The sequence below is a fragment of the Manis javanica genome, chromosome 5 (genome assembly GCF_040802235.1).
Source record: "Manis javanica isolate MJ-LG chromosome 5, MJ_LKY, whole genome shotgun sequence".
Classification (NCBI taxonomy): Eukaryota; Metazoa; Chordata; class Mammalia; order Pholidota; family Manidae; genus Manis; species Manis javanica.
The window spans coordinates 89302906-89321013 of NC_133160.1; the positions used below are offsets into that span (position 1 = coordinate 89302906).

Here is an 18108-nt window from a genome sequence, read left to right on the forward strand (position 1 = left end):
GCTGCCAATATTACAAATGTTTTATATAATATTTGATTATGAGCATCCTTGCCTGATGCTCTAAGGCACTTTTTGACTTTATTCAGTAGGCAATGTAGAGCTCCATAACTGAGTGTGTGTTTCAGAAAGATAAGAGGGGAAAGAGGGACCAGTAGTAGACCTTAAAAGGCAAGATGCTGACCCAGGCCAATGAGGATGGAGAATGAGAAAAGCAGAGATATTTCTAAGGCAGAGAAATTAACTGACTGTGGGAGAGAAAGAAGGCTCTGTGATAGCACTGGTGTATTGGGGGTAGTAATGATGCCTTGAACTAAGACAGGCAACACATGAACAAGGCTAATTTTCTTTTTATGAAGGGTGGGCAGAAGAAAATAATGATTTTACCAAAGCTGAAGGTAAAAACAATTTTCATAATAATACTAAGATTTAATTTGCCTGTGATGGTATAAAAGCAATGGAGAGTAAAACAACTGTCACATAAGCTTAAATAACTAAGGTAATGACACCAAATTGTGGTATTAATCACCATGCACTTGTGGCTAAAATAAATGTTAATTTTATATAAGGAAAAACATAAGACATCGCTACACAACCACTAGAATGGCTGAAATTAAAGAGTTCGTCCAAGTGTTGGCCAGGGTGTTGAGCAACTGGAATTCTCAACACTACTAGTGAGGATGTAAAATGGTGTAACCACTCTGGAAAACTGTTTTGTAGTTTGTGCTACAACAACTAATGGCATGGAGCACATTTTCATGTGCTCACCTGCAATATGGATATCTTCTGGTGAAGTATCTATATAAATCTTTTGCCCAGTTTTTTTCAATGGATTATTTTTTATTATTGTGTTTTGAGAGTTCTCTATATATTCTGGATACCTTTAAGATTCATTTTCTACTGATGACGCATAAACTTTCCCTGCTTCTTTGCATGCTGGTTAATTTTTTATCCACTGTTGGGCATCATGAACTTTACCTCGGGTGCTGTATTCCTGTGAACCCTCTGGAGTTTTGTTCTGGGATGCAGTTATGTTACTTGAGAACAGTTTGACATTTTGAACACTTGCTTTCAACTTTTGTTAGGGGAACAGTCTCTAATCTAGGGCTAATTTTCCTGCCAGTACCCAGCCAATACCTTTCTGAGTATTCTACCTGATGTTTCTTAGATGACAAGGTTTTTCTACTCTTACTGAGGGGAACACAGGCAGGTCCCAGCCCTGAGGGAGCTCCTGAGATTGTTCCTCTGATCCCGTAGGATGCTCCTTTCTTTGGCCTTGGGTGGTTTCCCTGCAGGTATGTCCTGATGAGTAGTCAGTGGGAGATTCAAGGGGAATCCTCTGCAGCTCTGCACAACAACCCCTCTGTGCAGCCTTGCTAACTTGAGTGGCCTCATCCTCCCTATACTCCCACCTCTACCTTCTGAACTCTAGGAAACCACTGACTCCACCTGGGTCAACCCTCCCTACAGTACCCCAGGCCCACAGTCTCTCTCCAGGTAGTAAGCTGGTGCAATTACAGGACTCACCTTATTGTTTCCTTTCTCAGGGTTAGCAGTCCTGAACTGCCTGGTGTCCAATATATGAAAATGACTGATTCATAGATCCTGTCCATTTTATTTAGCTGTATTGGATCATAATTACTCCATTTGTCAAGAAGTTAAAATCCAGCATATGTCTTTTTAATATTCTATGTGGCAAGACAAATATCGCACTTCTACATACCGAAGTTCAATAGTTATCTCAAGGAAAAGCACCTGTGCAATTCTTTGAGTTGCTGCTTAAAAAAGTCATTAGGATTCTCTACCCACCGTACCCTTAACATTATGAAACAAGAATTGCTAGCATGTACTTGAAAGAACAACTCACAAACTATGATTTTCAGACATGAGTCCTGGCAGATATTTCCCTGAAAGTGAATGAAGTGAACGTCACTTCAAGGAAAACTGACAATATTTGTTGGCAATGAGAAAATTTGTACTTTCAAGCAAACAGCAGAACTTTGGAAAAGTTATATCCACATCATGAGCTTGAGAGATTCCCAATACTTAATACTTTTCTGATTACAGCACTGTTGATATTAATGAATCTGATTTGGGGATGCTTTATAATCAAATAGTCAATACTTAGAAGATCCATATCTCAGTAAACCAATATTTTCCACATGACCAATATGTGATGTTACAAAGTCATGCATAGATAAAAGAGTCATTTAAAGTGTAAGGCAGGCTAAAGAACAGTAATTTAGCAGAGTACAAAAAGTTCATTGATATGATTATTAGACTCCAAATTGCAATCAAGCTTTAAAAAACTATGACTTGTTGAGTACGAGTGTAGTATTAATTAAAGAATACTCCTGTCTTTTCTAACTACATATCAGGGTGAGGCATAATTTTATTCATGTACAACATGTTGCTGAAGTCAGTATGAGAATGTTGACTTCTATTAAACCAATTATTATTAAAGAATTTTGCAAAAATGTAAAGAAATTCCACTTTTCTCACAAACGGATTTTCTTTTGAAAATATAGTCCTTTTCCATAGAAATGTTATTTATGTTAACATGTAATGAATTTATCATTTTTAAATGAATATGTTTTTAATTCTACAATTTAATTTCTGCCATAAATAAAATCAATAGATTTAATTGACATAAAGGGGGCTAATGGGTTCTCAAAAAAATTTAAAAATAAAAAATTATCTTAACAACAAACAGCTTAAGAAGCTTAGAGAAAATGTTTTAAACCACATTAAGGAGAGCTAGTCAGAATAAAAGGGCCAAGGACAGAATCTGAGAGGTATCCTCACCTTCCTACTGTTACTCAAACTCTGCACATCCCATCTGTCCTGAACATTTGTTTATTTTATCCTGTAAGCATCTTGGCAATCCATTAATTGCAAAGAATCCATCTCCCTCTTCCTTAATTCAAGTCCTCATTATTCCTCTTGTACAGCACTGCAGTATCTTCCTTGCCCAGCTATGATAGCCATTATCTGCATACCACACTCTCAGAATAGTCCTTCTAAAAACCTGTCTGGTTATATCTTACCCACATTTGAAAGGGCTTCAAAGGCAATGCCTTGCAGTTAAAATTCAAACTCCACAGAGCATGAGAAAGCCCTTCAGATTGCATCTTACTCAGGCTAGCTCTCTAGCCTCCTTATACAAGAACACCCACACATGAATTATTATCATGCATGCCAAAACATGAGAATTAATTAAGTCACATCTTTCCTACAATGAAATGACCATACTTACTATCTTTGATAATCAACAGATGATGAGAAAAGTAGAACATAGTTATTATTTATTAAGAGATCTTTTTCTTCTCAGTTAAAGAATACTGAATGGTTTATTCTGAAACATCAATTAAATCTCAATTGTTTCTAAGAAATCCCTTTCTCACATAAATTTAAGTATAACTTTCTGTTTCATTAGGGCTTTTAAAAAGAATTTTTGTAGCATTTTGGAATCACTTATGAACATTATCCCTTTTAAATTGGAATGTCTACAAATTTCATACTATCAATCTACTGAAGCTTTATGGGTGTTTTATTTCATGGGTGAACTGTGACAGTGAAAATGAAACATGTAAAGTTAAAACAAAGAGAAAGGCAGTGTTAGCTTCTTGACTCAAAGGCTCCGGGAGGCCATGTCTCAAGATGAATGCCAGAGAACTTAATTTGTTGAAATATATAATTGTTCACAGTCCTTGTTGACTTGTAAAGGATAACAATATTTTTTCAATTTTTAAAAATGTTTCTAATAATCTGTTTACAGAAATATCACAGACTAGGTTACTCCATACACAAAAGTAAACGAAATGGATTAAAGGCTTAAATTTAAGGCTTGAAACCATAAAATTCTTAGAAGAAAATGTAGGCAAAAATCTCTTGAACATAAAAATGAGAAATTTTTTCCTGGATACACCTCCTCAGGCAAGGGAAACAAAATTAAAAATGAGTAAGTAGGACTACTTCAAACTAAAAATCTTCTGTATAGCAAAGGACGCCATCAACAAAACAAAAAGGCATCCTTATACTACGGAAGAATATATTCGTAAACCACTCATCTGATAAGGGATTAATATCCAAAATACATAAAGAACTCATATGCCTCAACACCAAAAACCCAATTTAAAAATGGGCAGAGAACCTGAACAAACATTTCTCCAAAGAAGAATTACAGATGGCCAACAAGCACATGAAAATATGCTCCACATTGCTAATCATCAAGGAAATGCAAAATCAAACCACCTCACATCTGTTAGAAAGGTCACTATCCAAAAGATAGAAAATAACAAGTATTGTCAAGGATGTGAAGAAATGGGAACCCTCCAACACTGTTGGTGATAATGTAAATTGGTAAATTTACTGTAGAAAGCAGCATAGAGGTTGCTCAAAAAACTAAAAATAGAAATATCATATAACCCAGTAATTCTACTTCTGAGAACTTACCTGAAGAAAATAAAATCCCTGATTCAAAAAGACATATGCAGCCCTATGTTTACTGCCACATTATTTCTAATAGCCACGACATGGAAGCAACCAAAATGTCCATCAGTAGATGAATGGATAATGAAGATATGGTACATATACACAATGGAATATTATTTAGCCATAAAAAGAAAGAAATCCTGCCATTTGCAACAACATGGATGGACCTAAAGGGTATTATGCTAAGTGAAATAAGCCAGGTGGACAAAGACAAATACCATATAATTTTATTTATTTGTGGAATCTAAAAACAAAATGAAACAAAATGAACAAAATAGCAGAAGACTCACAGACACTGAGAAATGATTGGTGGTTACCATGGGTGGGTGGAGCTGGGGAGGGAATACAGGGGCACAAAAATTCTCAATCATAAGTTGATCAGGGAAATGGTAGTACAGGATGGAGAATACAGCCAGTGATTCTGTAACATCTTTCTTTGTTGAAAAATAGTAACTGTACTAGAGAGGGTAAGGATTTAATAATGTGGGTAACTAGTGAACCTCTGTGTGGTATACTTGAAATTAATATATTATTGTATATCAACCATACTTCAATAAAAAAAGTAGAAACAAAAATAACAACAAAAAAAAGTAAAAATATACAGACTAGGGATTCAGAAGTACCAATCCCTGTATATAAAAATTGAAATACTACAAATAATAATATTAATAACCATAGTCGTCGATTCACAAATGATGAAGGTGAAGGGAGAAAATTTCTCAGAGGCCAAAACAATAAACAGGCACAAATTCAGTGCCAAGGGAATACACTGGATCACATTTGCTCTGAGTTTTTCTGCCAATTCCTGGTGACACTGGGTTTTAAGGAGCTACATGCTCACTGGAGAGGAGACAAAGTCAGGGCATGAGCAAACTGAGAGATCAGAGCAGAAATCTTATAAATTGTATTGCCCAAACCTGCAAAAAGAAATTTTCTTTCTCAGCCCTGGCTCTGGGTGGAATAGACAAGTAGAAGGATTGCTTCTTGTGATTTCCCAAACTAAGAGTATTCACATGGGTTTAGGACCAGGATAGAATCTACCTAAAAAACTCCCAAAAAGCTGCAAGCCAAAAATTTAACATAAAGTGATCCCAGGTGGAAATCCAAGCCCTGGCAGGAACAGACCTAAATCTTTCCTTTATCAAAATACGTTAAAATCAAGCCCCAAAGATAAAGTTCCATGTTGCATCAATTATAATGAAAAAAATACTTAAGAAACAAGAAGGCTTAGAGAACCAGGCCAGCAATCCACATATTGCTATTTTCAGAAAAAGAATATAAATGTTAACACAATGAAAGAAGTCAGAAAAGAAAATAAGGCTGTGAAGAAATCAAAGACTATTAAGATGGGCCAGGCTTTGACAAAACACCCCCGATGGAGCTCTTAGAAATGAAAAATGTAATGGCATGTAATCATGGAAACTAGAAACTCAATGAAGATTTTCAAACGAAGCAAGGACAAAGGGAGTATAGATGTGGGAAGTTTGGTTAAGAAATATACAGAGAGAATGGAAGGGCATACTGTGCTTAATCAGGGCTCCTGGGGACAGCTGGAATGGAGAAGAGGGAAGATATTGGAAGGTGTAATGGCTGAACTTTTTTGAGATTATTCGAAGAAATGGAATCCCAGATCTAAGCTCAAATAATCACATACAGGATACATTTTAAAAATTACATACCTAGACACATCATGATAAAATTGAAGAACTGCAAATACAAGATCTTAATAGCTGCTACAGAGAAAAACAGATTGCTCACAGAGGGATGGTTGTCAGATACCATCTTCTCAAGTGCAACATAGATGTGAGAAGAAAGAAGAAGAATAAATTTTTAAGAATTGAGAGAAAATAACTTAATTTCTGTATCCAGTGAGGCTATTTTCAGTGATGCAAATAATGACTTTTTTGTATAAAATGAAACAGATAATTTATTACTAACAGAGTTTATCAAAGATTCTTTAAAGATATACCTCATGGGCAAAAATATGGGCAAGCTGTAAGAACTTTTAGGGTACATATGAAGTACTGAGAGAAAGTACAACTTTAAGTGCTAACTGTAAAAAGGAAAAACAAAAGGGTACAGTTCATGAACTAAGTATTTTTAAAATTCAAAAAGGGGAAGGAAATCAATATTAAATATAATATAAAAATAACTAAAATAGAAAAATATTCAATAGAAAATATTTTTTATAAAATTTAAAAGGGAAAATGATACTGATAAACTTCCAGGAAGATTAATTTATATAAAAAAGAAGATACAAATAAATGATCTCAGAAATTAAAAAGCACACAATTTCATATGGAGCAGACATAAAAAATAAAGGAATGTAATAAATAATTTTATACTGACAAATTTGCCAACATGTAAATTCAGCAAATTCCTAGAAAAATAAAACAACAAAAATGACTCAACTAGGAAAACTGAATCGTTCTAAAACTCTTATTAAACACATTTGGTTGAAACATTTGAAGAACAGTTAACTCACAATGGAAAAAAATAACCTGTAGTCCAACCTCACACTGCACCCATAATTAATTCTAGATGTGTGTCATATTTTAATGAGAAAATCAAGTTTCAAATTTTTAGAAGGTATCTGTGTGACCTAAGAGAGGCAAAGGTTTCTTAGACTAGATATAATAAACCGTAAGCTAAAAGAAAATTATTGATACACTTCTTTATGTTAAAGTTTGTTTATCAACACTATTAAAAAAGAAGTTAAAAATTCAGGCCCCAAACTCAAATTCTGAGAAGACATTTGTGTGAAAGAAATTAGAAAGCATTTCACAGGACAAAATTAAAGACTGGATATATGGAATACTGTGAGTAAAACTGCAGTATTTCCTGAATCTCTCGCCTGGTCTTAGTGCATCTCCGTATCACTAGGTGTTTCCAAGGGGTGGAGAGAAGTAGTCCATCTACATATCAATAGGTGATTTCATGGAGGAGTTGAGGGCATGTCTGGTCTGCAGAGGTTGGGTGGTGTCCCTTTTTGTAGCCAGTTTGCTAGAGACACAGGTGAGCAGAAGTGGACGACTGCTTGTAGACAATAAATGGATTTCTCCCACTTTATTTCTCCTTTTGACTGATTTTGGCTTCAAAGGTAATTTGCCCTGGGGTAGGAACTTATTTTCCCCATGGAGTTACAAATATACAAATATGTAAATATATGAGAGAATGCCCAATAGTGATCAAGAAAATAGAAGTTAAATCTACAATGAAATACAATGACTTCTCATGCTAGATGACCCTCCTTTTTTCCCACAGAAAGAATGGCAGTAGAATGCTACATCATTCATACAAAATAGACATTTGGAGGTTCCATGGATACCAACCACAGGGCAATTAGGTCCAACTCACAGTGTATGCACTGAACTAGGTCCTCCTTCAAAATGCATCTCCTCTCAAAGTTGCACAAGCATCAACTCACAGCACAAGAATGCAATCACTATGCTTTTTGCTCATCTCTTAGAACTACAAATGTGTACAGCAGGTAATTCAAGATATTTAGCCAATTATCATAAACACACATACATATACATAGACACACACATATGTCTGTATAAAGAGACTTGTCTGTGCGTGTGTGTATACAGACACACACACACACATATACATATAATGCCAGCTGACATCCTGCCCAATTTCTTCTAAATACTTCAATGTGTTTTTCCTAATAACAGGATATTATCTTACATAACCATAGTACAATTTCAAAATCTGAGAATTGAATATCATACAATGCTACTATTTAATATACACTCCATAATCAAATTTCATCAATTGTCCCATTAATTTCTGGTATAGCCATATTTCCTAGTCTAGGATACAATTCAGGAGATTCATTGTATGTTGCTTTTGTAATGTTAGATTCTTTTAACCTGGAACAATAACTCAGTCTTTCTTTTAGTTTCTTGACCTTAATATTTTTGAAGAACACAAAGAATCTCTTTGATTTTGGGGTGCTTGATATTTCCTTGTGATTAGATTCAGGTTATGTACCCTTGACAATAACACCACAGTAAACCCTTCATCATTAACAAAGTGAGAAGTCCAACTGTACCAATAAACAGTCATAAACTTGCATTTGAAAACACAATTTGTACTCGTGTATTATTTTTTGGATATTCAGAATGCTGAAATGTTTTAGAAAGAAAGTTACTAGCATTGGCTTTTTAAAACATGAAGCAATAGAAGAAAAGAAATGGTCAAAAATAATAACAGAGATTGCATTGGTAGTCAAATAAAAAGTAATAGAAATTCAGTAGAATTAGAGATGAGGAAAATATTTTTCAAGCAGAAAGGTTCTGAGATGAATTTACTGATGAAGTAGCTTTTTGGCTGACCTTAAGAACGGTTGAGATTTCGACTGAAAATATGAAGAAGGACACTCCAGATAAAGAGCGTAGCATGACGGCACAGTACGAGAGCAGAGATGGGAGACAGTTCAATGGGAGGTGATGCAAGTATCTTTGTGTAAACATGTGCTTATACTAATGGTAATGACAAAAATGGCCTGATATGCATGCTGGAGACATACTGTTCAGGAGACAGTCGGAAGGCCATGCAAAAAGGATGGTCTTCATTTGAAAGCCCGTAAGACGCCCCTGACAGTGAACCAGAGGTCGTACAGCAGAACACAGCCCCAATGGGAGGAAAGAAAAATGAGTGCTTCTGCATAGTTTGATAGTTTGTTTCTGTGGTGCTGGTCTTTTTCCTATTTTGTTTTTCCCATAACTACTGTTCCATTGCCACTTTTAAGTTCAGCCTTCTTCTGGGTATAATGAAGGTAAAAATTTGAAATCCTTAGTTTGGTAGTATGAAAACAAAATTAAAATATTAAGATTTTTCATGAAAGAATTAGCAGCTTTTCCCACCACCATTACATCTACTATTTAACAATGAAGAAAATGCAATAAATATGAAATAAATATGACAACACAGTAAAATAAAGCCTGAGAGAGCTAACTCAGCTTTTGAAAGCAAACCAAAGTGCTTAAAAGGCAAAAGATGTCAGAATAAAGAACAAAAACAAAGAAGGAGACCCAATAAGTGCTATGATCATATAAACTGGTCAACTTTTTTTTTACCGGGGGGAACTTATAAACAATAAAGTTCACAATGGTAACACTCAGAAATTTAGTTGTTTTATATAAATCTTAGATCAGATAACTTATATTCCATATAAACAGTGCTGTATGAAACCTCTCTATGTGGAAAGACAAGAAGGAGAAAATGAGGTAAAGATTCAAAAATGAAGAACAAACTAGAAGATAGAAAAAGGAAGAAATATGGTCAAAGTGGTTACACCACATACAGAAAGGTAGAAAACACATGTGGGTTTTTATTACTTCCAATTTAGGAATTAGTAAGACAGGAACTTTAGCTTTCTTAATTCCTTAAAAGAAAATAAAATACTCAGGTTGAACATGAATTCATGTATCTTTTTTCATCTCTTTTTAACATTAAAAACTTTTCTCTGGAGCTTTGATTAATTATAAACTATCTTTTTCATTAAATTTTATAAGAGGTCCTCTTATTTTCTTTTCTTCTGTGAATATATTAAAATATTTAATTATTTCCCTGACTTTCCTGGAATTATTATTCTTTTTATCATGTTTCTGAGTAATATGTTTCCCCTCTTCTTTGCATAATTTCTCTATGGGATTGAGGGGAAGTAGCAAAAGAACAGTAAAAATCGAATTTCATATTTTTCATCCTATTTCACCCATTTTTTGAAAGCCAGACTTCATGTGTTCAATACAGTGGCAGTGTAGAACGTAAAATAATTTAGCAGACCACTTAAGCTGTTAGCTAAAACAAATTTAGTGTTGCATAGACTAAAACAATCTGTACCCATTTTGTTAAGGGACACACCCATACAGAAAAGTTACTTTATGCCTGTGTTGCACATTGCTTATAGATCTACATTCTGGTTCTATGCTTATAGTACAGACAAACTAATCACCTTTGAATGTCTTTCCCATACAACACTGTTACATATTCCATTTGGTAGATACATCTTAATTACTCTAAGAAATTAGAGTCTAAAATTTGAATGCTGGAACTAAGAGCTAATAGTGTATTCAGAATTGCCCTGTGGTATACATAAGGTAACTTTTCTCCTGTCAAATATCAATAGGGATATAATTTGAAGATACAGCAGGATGCCACTGACAAATACATCCAGAGGTATTTATCATAAAACAGAACAACTAAAACAACAAAAAAGTATTTCTTCACTAGTTTTACATAATAATGACATGATAATTTAAGTGGCCCAAACAATTTGAGTTCTTCAAGGAAGGAGAAATGATTGGTGTGAAGAGCAATGGAAAATTTTGCCACCAGTTTTTAGTGCACTTCTGTCTGAGGGAAGAAAATTAGCATATGATTACTGCAATTTATGTGCATTTTATCGTATTTTTTCATAATTTTTAATTACAACATTTTTCTCTTCCAAAAAAAAAACAAAACAACAATGTATCAGGGGAATACTAAAAAGCGCCAAAAAACAAAGGTCACAAGAAACAAGCACTGCCAGTTTGAAAGTTGTAGTATAGAGTCAACATTTTCCCCTTTTTATTCCTGGAAGTCATCCCAAAACATAGAGAATGAGAAACAATTATGCAAATGTCTTATTGATTGTAAATAGGACACCTGGGAAATCCCAGACCTTCAAAACAATGGAATGGTTCCAAAATCAGTGATTGAGCAAAAGGTACCAGGGAAGAAACCTAGAGAAGGCACCTTGAAGAAGGGACCCAGAAGCTGCACATTTCACAAAGAGCTAACAAACATACCTTCCTCTCAGGCTAGGAACCGTGCCTTTTTATAGTGTAGATGCAATGCAACAGTTTCAGGCAGAAGCATCTGGGGAAGCAGTTGGTCCCAAAATGCACAGAACATGAGGCTAAATGAGGAACTATACAGAAGAGACATATTTGTAGAAAGCAATCGATAATTGTAGAAGCAGAGAACTAAAGTCTTTCATTGTGCAGGGTTGGAGAACAGAATAAAATAAACACCAAAACCTATAGTACTTGTTTCCCATAGACCAAGAAAAACTCACAATGTTCAGTGATATAAAAGAAAAATTGGACCAGCAAAGCATCGATATAAAGATTCTGTAAGAGAAAGAGTGAGAGAGAGAGAGAAACCCGGCACACAGATAAGGAACATACACAAAAAACATGTCATAAAAGATACAGGAATTGTGACCAAACATTTCACCATGCATTTTTAAAATGTAATGAATAGCAATTACCTTTGGAGACAATTATATAGTAAGGAAATGCAAGATGCCAAGGAGAGGTTAGGAAGACAAAAACAAGAGATGAATTGTAAGCTCCAGCGCTTAATCAAATGCTATAATGGGAAAAAATAAAAGCATGACAAAAATGAAGGAGATATTGAAGAAATGCAGGGCAAGAAAGAGTACAGAAAACATAAGAAGGTAGTAAGGACTGACGTGACAAATACAAACAAGTGGGTATTAATACAGAATCAAAAAGATTTAGAGAGAAATTGTAGAGTGAATCAGAGACAAAATAAATCCAACATACATATGAGATATCCTAGAAAAAGAAAATCATAATGATGAGATAGGGCAAATATTTAAAGATATAAATCAAGAGATTGTTTCCAAAATAAAAGAAGAGCTGAATCTACCTCTTGGAGAAAGACCAAACAAAAACAAACACAAAACAAGAATAACCATTTCCTTGGGCAAAATAGCCCAGAACAGTTCGTACTAGTATAACATTCTAGTGAAGTCACTAGACTTTAAGTAAAAATGAAGAATCCTTTAGTCAGCCAGGCAAATAAGAATTCTCCAAATTCCTCAATGCTAAAAGAAAGAAGGGCAACATGGTCTTCTTCCAGCACTTTGGAACATGGAAGATTTCAGAAATACTTCTTCAAAGGGCTCCTCCTCTGGAATCTATTAGAGGTGATCTTCATTCAACCTAGAGATGAGTAAAAAGGTAATAACACACTTGCCAACAGTGCAAGCTCTGTTGGAAGCACATCCTCCCCCAGTAGACAGCAGAGCCTTCAGATGACTGTAGCTCCGGACAGCTTGACTGCAAGCTCATGAGATACTCTGACCCAGAACCTCCCAGCTAAGCTACTCCTAAATTCTTCAACCAGAGAAACTGTGATATAATAATTGTTGTTTTAAGTTGCTATATTTTTGGGTAACTTGTTATAATAATGAAATCAAGGCTGAGGAAGTGTTGAATTTGAAGAGGTTGGAATGCTGGACAACAGGAAGGGAATTTTTTAAAGAGAGTCACTGCTGTGCTGTGAGTCCCGGCATCCCCCACAGGGTTTCCCGCCCCCTCCTCAAGCACAGTAGTTTCCAGCAAACAACTTGGGACTGATATGTGTTCTCTGATTTAGAGAACACCAAAACTCGTGCTAGACCCAGGTATGGAAATGACTAATGGCAAGAGGCTGTGGCTGCACTGCTGCTCTGAGGGCAAGAAGGCAGGGGCTAGGCTGGGAATGGCTTGCATGCCCAGAATTTATCAGGACAAAAGACAAACAAATGTTTTAGAGAGGAGGAGGAGGGTAGCCTGAGGGGAGGCACCAGGCCCCTCTGGAAACTGATTAGAGCTTGTCTGCAAGATGAGAGATGTGAAAAGGTAATAAAAGAAGGTCAGAGAGCATTGACAGATATCCAAGAGAGCACAGAAACGGAATGGGAAACAGAGAGCGCGCGCGGCCGAAAAAAGGCCACAAAAACGAAGGTAAAGAAACCTCAGAGAGGGACAAAGCCCGCCTAGGGCAAAAGCGAAAGAGCCCCGAGAAGCAAGTGACGATCGCCTCGGAGAAAATAGTAAATACCCCTGGAAAGAGTTGAGGGATCTCCAACTCTCCAATAGGCAGGAGGAATTAACGTCCGCAGAGGAAGGGGAAGAGAATAAAACCGCAGAGTGCAGAAGTAAGGGAACCAGCAAAGTTGAAAAGCGGACCAAGGAAAAAATGAAAGCAGGGTGTCCCCCGACGCCCGTTGCCCCGCCACCTTACGTGAGTGGCGCACTCTCCTTTTGCCACCCAGATACTCTTCAGGCAATTAGACAAATGTTTCCTGTATTTGAGGATAACGGTGTACGCTCTCACCAACCCCTGAGTCATAAACAAGTTAAAGACTTAGCGGAATCCGTTCGAGCGTATGGGGTCAGTGCCAACTATACCATAGCACAAGTTGAGAGATTAACAGAGACAGCCATGACACCCGCAGACTGGCAATATGTAACTAAGGCATGCCTTTCTAGTATGGGGCAATACATAGAATGGAAGGCATTGTGGCATGATATCAGTATGACCCAGGCACGCGCAAACGCGGCCGAAGGACAGCCTGCGTGGTCATATGATACGCTGACGGGCCAAGGACAGTGGGTAGCCAACCAGACCGCCTTCCCCTTACAGGTATACGCACAAATAAACACGTGCGCTGCCAAGGCATGGAAAGCCCTCACCAACAAAGGAGAAGTATCAGGCAATTTGACAAAAATTATTCAGGGGCCGAGCGAGCCATTTTCTGACTTTGTCGCTCGTATGATGGAGGCCGCAGGCAGAATATTTGGAGATCAGGAACAAGCGATGCCCCTGGTAGAGCAATTAGTATTTGAACAATGTACCAAGGAATGCAGACAGGCGATAACACCCTGGAAACAGAAAGGGATACATGCTTGGTTGAAAGCCTGTAGAGAAATAGGAGGGCCACTCACCAACGCGGGCCTAGCTGCAGCCATATTACAGAGCCACAAACAAGCCAGGATCACTAACAGAAGTATTAAATGCTTTCACTAATCTGTCACGAGGCCTGTCCCAGTATCTTTCAGGAAACTGGTCCCAGGACTTTGATGGAGCACTAGAACTGCGGCGAGAAATAATCCACATCAACTCCACCCGGATATCTCCGTAGCAGAAGGACTCTCTTCCTGGTTCCTCAGAGCTCTCTCCCACGTCAAGGAGTGGGCGGGCATGGCTGGGATGGGCGTGTTCATGCTTGGAGGTCTCATGCTCCTACTCTGGTTGTTATGCAGACTCCGCAATCAACATAAGGACAAGGTGATCCTTGCTCAAGCCCTAATGGCGATAGACATTGGCGCCTCTCCCCAAGTGTGGCTCAATATGCTTAAGAAGGAAGCTCAGCTTTAGCTTGAAGCTCTTGCACCCTGAGCCCATGTGGCACTGCACCAGGCCCGAGTACCTCAATGCTTAATCACAGCTTTCTTTAAGAAGCTCATGGTGCAAGAGGGTTGAGAAAAAGGGTCCAAACCCTTTGTACCAAGCGGTCCCAACGCCAGCCAGAGGATGCGAGGCAAAGCACTGCAAGAGGTCTTGGACCCCTCTGAGAGGCATGCCTGACTGCATAGGGGTAGATGCCCAGAACCCCTCTCCAAAAAGATCAGGAAGTATGATGGAGGTCAGGCCTCTGTCTCCGCCTCTGCTGGCAAGTTCCGCCTTGAGCTTCTGTTAGACAAAAAAGGGGGAGATGTTGGCAGCCGCGCTCAGAAAATAGCGCCCAATGCAGGGCAGCCGGAAGGCCCCGAACTTCCTAATGGGGCCTTGGCATAAGGACCAATGAGACCCACCAAATGGTTATGCTAATAAGGCATATGGAGCCGCACCAACCAGGTCAGAGCATGAGAACTATATAAGCAAGCCTCTCCTTCCCCTCTGGGTCCTGCCCAACTCATTTGTTTCACAAAGAGCTGAAGAATAAAGCTTTCTGCAGAAGAATCCTGCTGTTGTTGCGTGCTGTTCTTGCCGGCGAGGACGGGGCGCGCGACAGCAGGAGCCATAGGAATCAACATTAAGACTCTGGGGGGTGGTCCACCACAACAGGAGCTTAGGGGAGAGGAAACGTGTTTCCTAAAGAACTGCAGGAGGGACATCCCTACCGGATGAGGGCATCTCCAAAGAACTGGGAAGTGTGCTCCAAGAAAAAGAGCCAACACAGTATCTGATATGGCCAATAGAAAATAAGCCCCCACCTCTTCCTGTAGGAAAGGAAACCATAGCCAGAACATTGGTAGTTAAAGTGCAGGTTGAGAAAACCAGAGAAGCAGTTGACCACAGCTCCCCTTCCACATCCAGACTGAAGCAGAGTAGTGGGGGTGGGGTGAAGGAGAAAGGGACGGGTTGGGGAGGGGAAGGGAGTGCAGCCGAGGGGAAGATGCTTTAATATCAATACTCTGCAGAGTTTTGGCAATCACATGAAACTATAAAAATGAATGAATAGGACCTCATAGTGTATTCTTTAACATAATGGCTACATGATTAAAGCTAAAGTGTTATTTAAAATTAATAAAAATAACAGTATTTCATTCCATAGTAATAGATACCATATAATTATCAGCATAACATTAAGTCCTATAATTCTAACCCAGGCCTTTAAATCTTGGACTGCTACTGACTGTTAACGGGGTAGATAATACTAACTCAAGGCTCACCAGTTAAACAAGAGAGCAGATTCTGAAACCAAACTGACAATATAGCCTAGCATACCATACTTGTTCTACCAAGTTTGATCTCACACAGGCTGCCCTAAGGGTATACTTATAATCCATTTTTGGAACAACAGATAAGGCTTGATTGGAACATAGCTAAAAATTAAGACCTTTCACGTACTTTGTGTAATGTATACTATTAAATAAAGTTGGCTTTCATTTTCCTTTTTTTTGTAATACTAACATCAGATATTCATTAGTTCCAAAAAACTTTTGAGTCTTTAATTATAAAAGATCAACAAAAATAAATCAAAAAAATAACGATTTGGTACAACTACCTCTGAAAATGATACTCTTGATGACAGAGATGTAGCTTCCGGGCTCCAGCTCAGTTGAGATCTCCCATGTGCCTCCAGGGATGTTTAATAACTTGTAGAGCTGATCTGAACTCTGCACTCCACACAGCAGAGTAACCACACTTTCTGGAGAATGAAGTGCCTTTTCCAGAAACTGACATTTCTTTGGAGTTAGGTCTTTAAGCAGACTATTTGATAAGATCAAAAGTTTACATTTGTAAGAGTTTAAACTCAGCAATTCTAAATCCAGAAGAGAGTAATTCTCCAAGCGATATAACAGGATTGCTTCCCTTTTCACAACATGTAAAAAAACTTCCCTCAAGTACAGAGCCCATTCCTCAGCATCTTCTTCATATATCATTATGATGTCTTTTGTATTTTCTGGAAAGAGAGAAAATAATGTGTTAGTTTCTTATTTGAAATGCTAAGAGCAGGTTACGTTATTACTTATCAAAAATTGAATGTATTCTTTAGCGACTATATTAATTTTCTTATACTAGAGACCAATAATATAATTAATGATATCCCCTTATAAAAGAGGCTCCAGAGAGCCCCTCTCCCCGCCTGCCATGTACAGACAGAGTCGGCAATCTGCAGCCCAGGAGGGGGCCATCACCAGGGTCCAAACTGCTGACCCTCTGAACTCAGATTTGCAGCTTCCAGATCTATAAGAAATGAATGTTCATTGTTTAGGCCATCTAGTCAATGGCATTCTATTAGGGCAGCTTAAATTGACTAAGATAATCATAATACGTAAACAATGACTAACAATTTAACCACAAGTTGAAATAAATTTCCATTACTGGAGAGTAAGGCAAGAGTCACATGGACTAAGAGATTGAAATCCTTATCTAGCATATTACAGGAAGCCAAAAAATGACAGAATTAGTAAATCAAGAAATAGGAGTATAACTCTATTTTTCAGAAACATGAAATAGAACAACAAAAAAATATATGAAAATGTTGAGGCTCTTAGGGTTCTTACGGGGAATGGAATTGTGTTTGGGAGGGGGAGAGGACTGCTGGTTTTCATTATAAATGTTTCATCATTGTTCAATATTCAAGGGCCACTGTAATAAAAATTTAAATAACAAAGAAAAATCTAGCCAACAAACAGAAGCATCAAAGTAAACAAAATGTAAATGTACAGCATTTGGAGAAAGAACACATGGTAAGATGAATACACATACATTGACACAAACACTAAACACTGAGGCGATTATCATTGCACTACAGCATGCAAACTTGAATGGGAAAACTAAGTATTTGTAAAGAGAAAGTATAAAGTAATAACCTCATCTTTTACAGAATTCAGTCCTTTCTTACTAAATACCACCAAATTTGAAATACAAATTTAAAAAGTAACTACATTCTCTATTTTATGTAGCATCATTTTCCCTCAATGATATTAAATAAGTTAGAAAGTATTCCAAGTAAAGATTTTCACTGAAGATTATGTTCTTCAATTTTACTTTAAATTAATTTAGAATGAATTTTATTTAAAAATAGCATATAGAGTATGATCTCAGTTTTAAACAAGTATTCCTTGAACATCAACTCAAAGTAATCCCACTGATTGTCAGCAACAGTTGCTGATGACAGTAAGAATTTTTTTTGTCTTTCCCAACTTTGATTCTTTTTTTTTAAATTTTATTTTGGTATCATTAATCTACAATGACATGAAGGACATTATGTTCACTAGGCTCCCCCCCTCTCCAAGTCCCCCCCACAAACCCGTTCACAGTCACTGTCCATCAGCGTAGTAAGATGCTGTAAAATCACTACTTATCTTCTCTGTG

General features: G+C 37.3%; 1 protein-coding gene across 8 annotated transcripts in view; it reads right to left on the reverse strand.

Moving 5' to 3' along the window:
* BANK1 (B cell scaffold protein with ankyrin repeats 1) overlaps window positions 1–18108 on the reverse strand; it is a 328379-nt gene that overhangs the window by 258095 nt on the left and 52176 nt on the right. For 6 of the 8 annotated variants that reach the window (XR_005061796.2, XR_005061797.2, XM_037020171.2 and 3 more), the window contains exon 2: window positions 16289–16690. Coding sequence is in view for 6 of the 8 variants with exons in the window: in XM_037020178.2 (XP_036876073.2) it covers window positions 16289–16690 (402 nt within the window). In the remaining 2 variants the exon portion in view is untranslated. The remainder of the gene's footprint in view (window positions 1–16288; window positions 16691–18108) is intronic. The other 2 variants (XM_037020174.2, XM_037020177.2) reach the window with 1 other exon arrangement.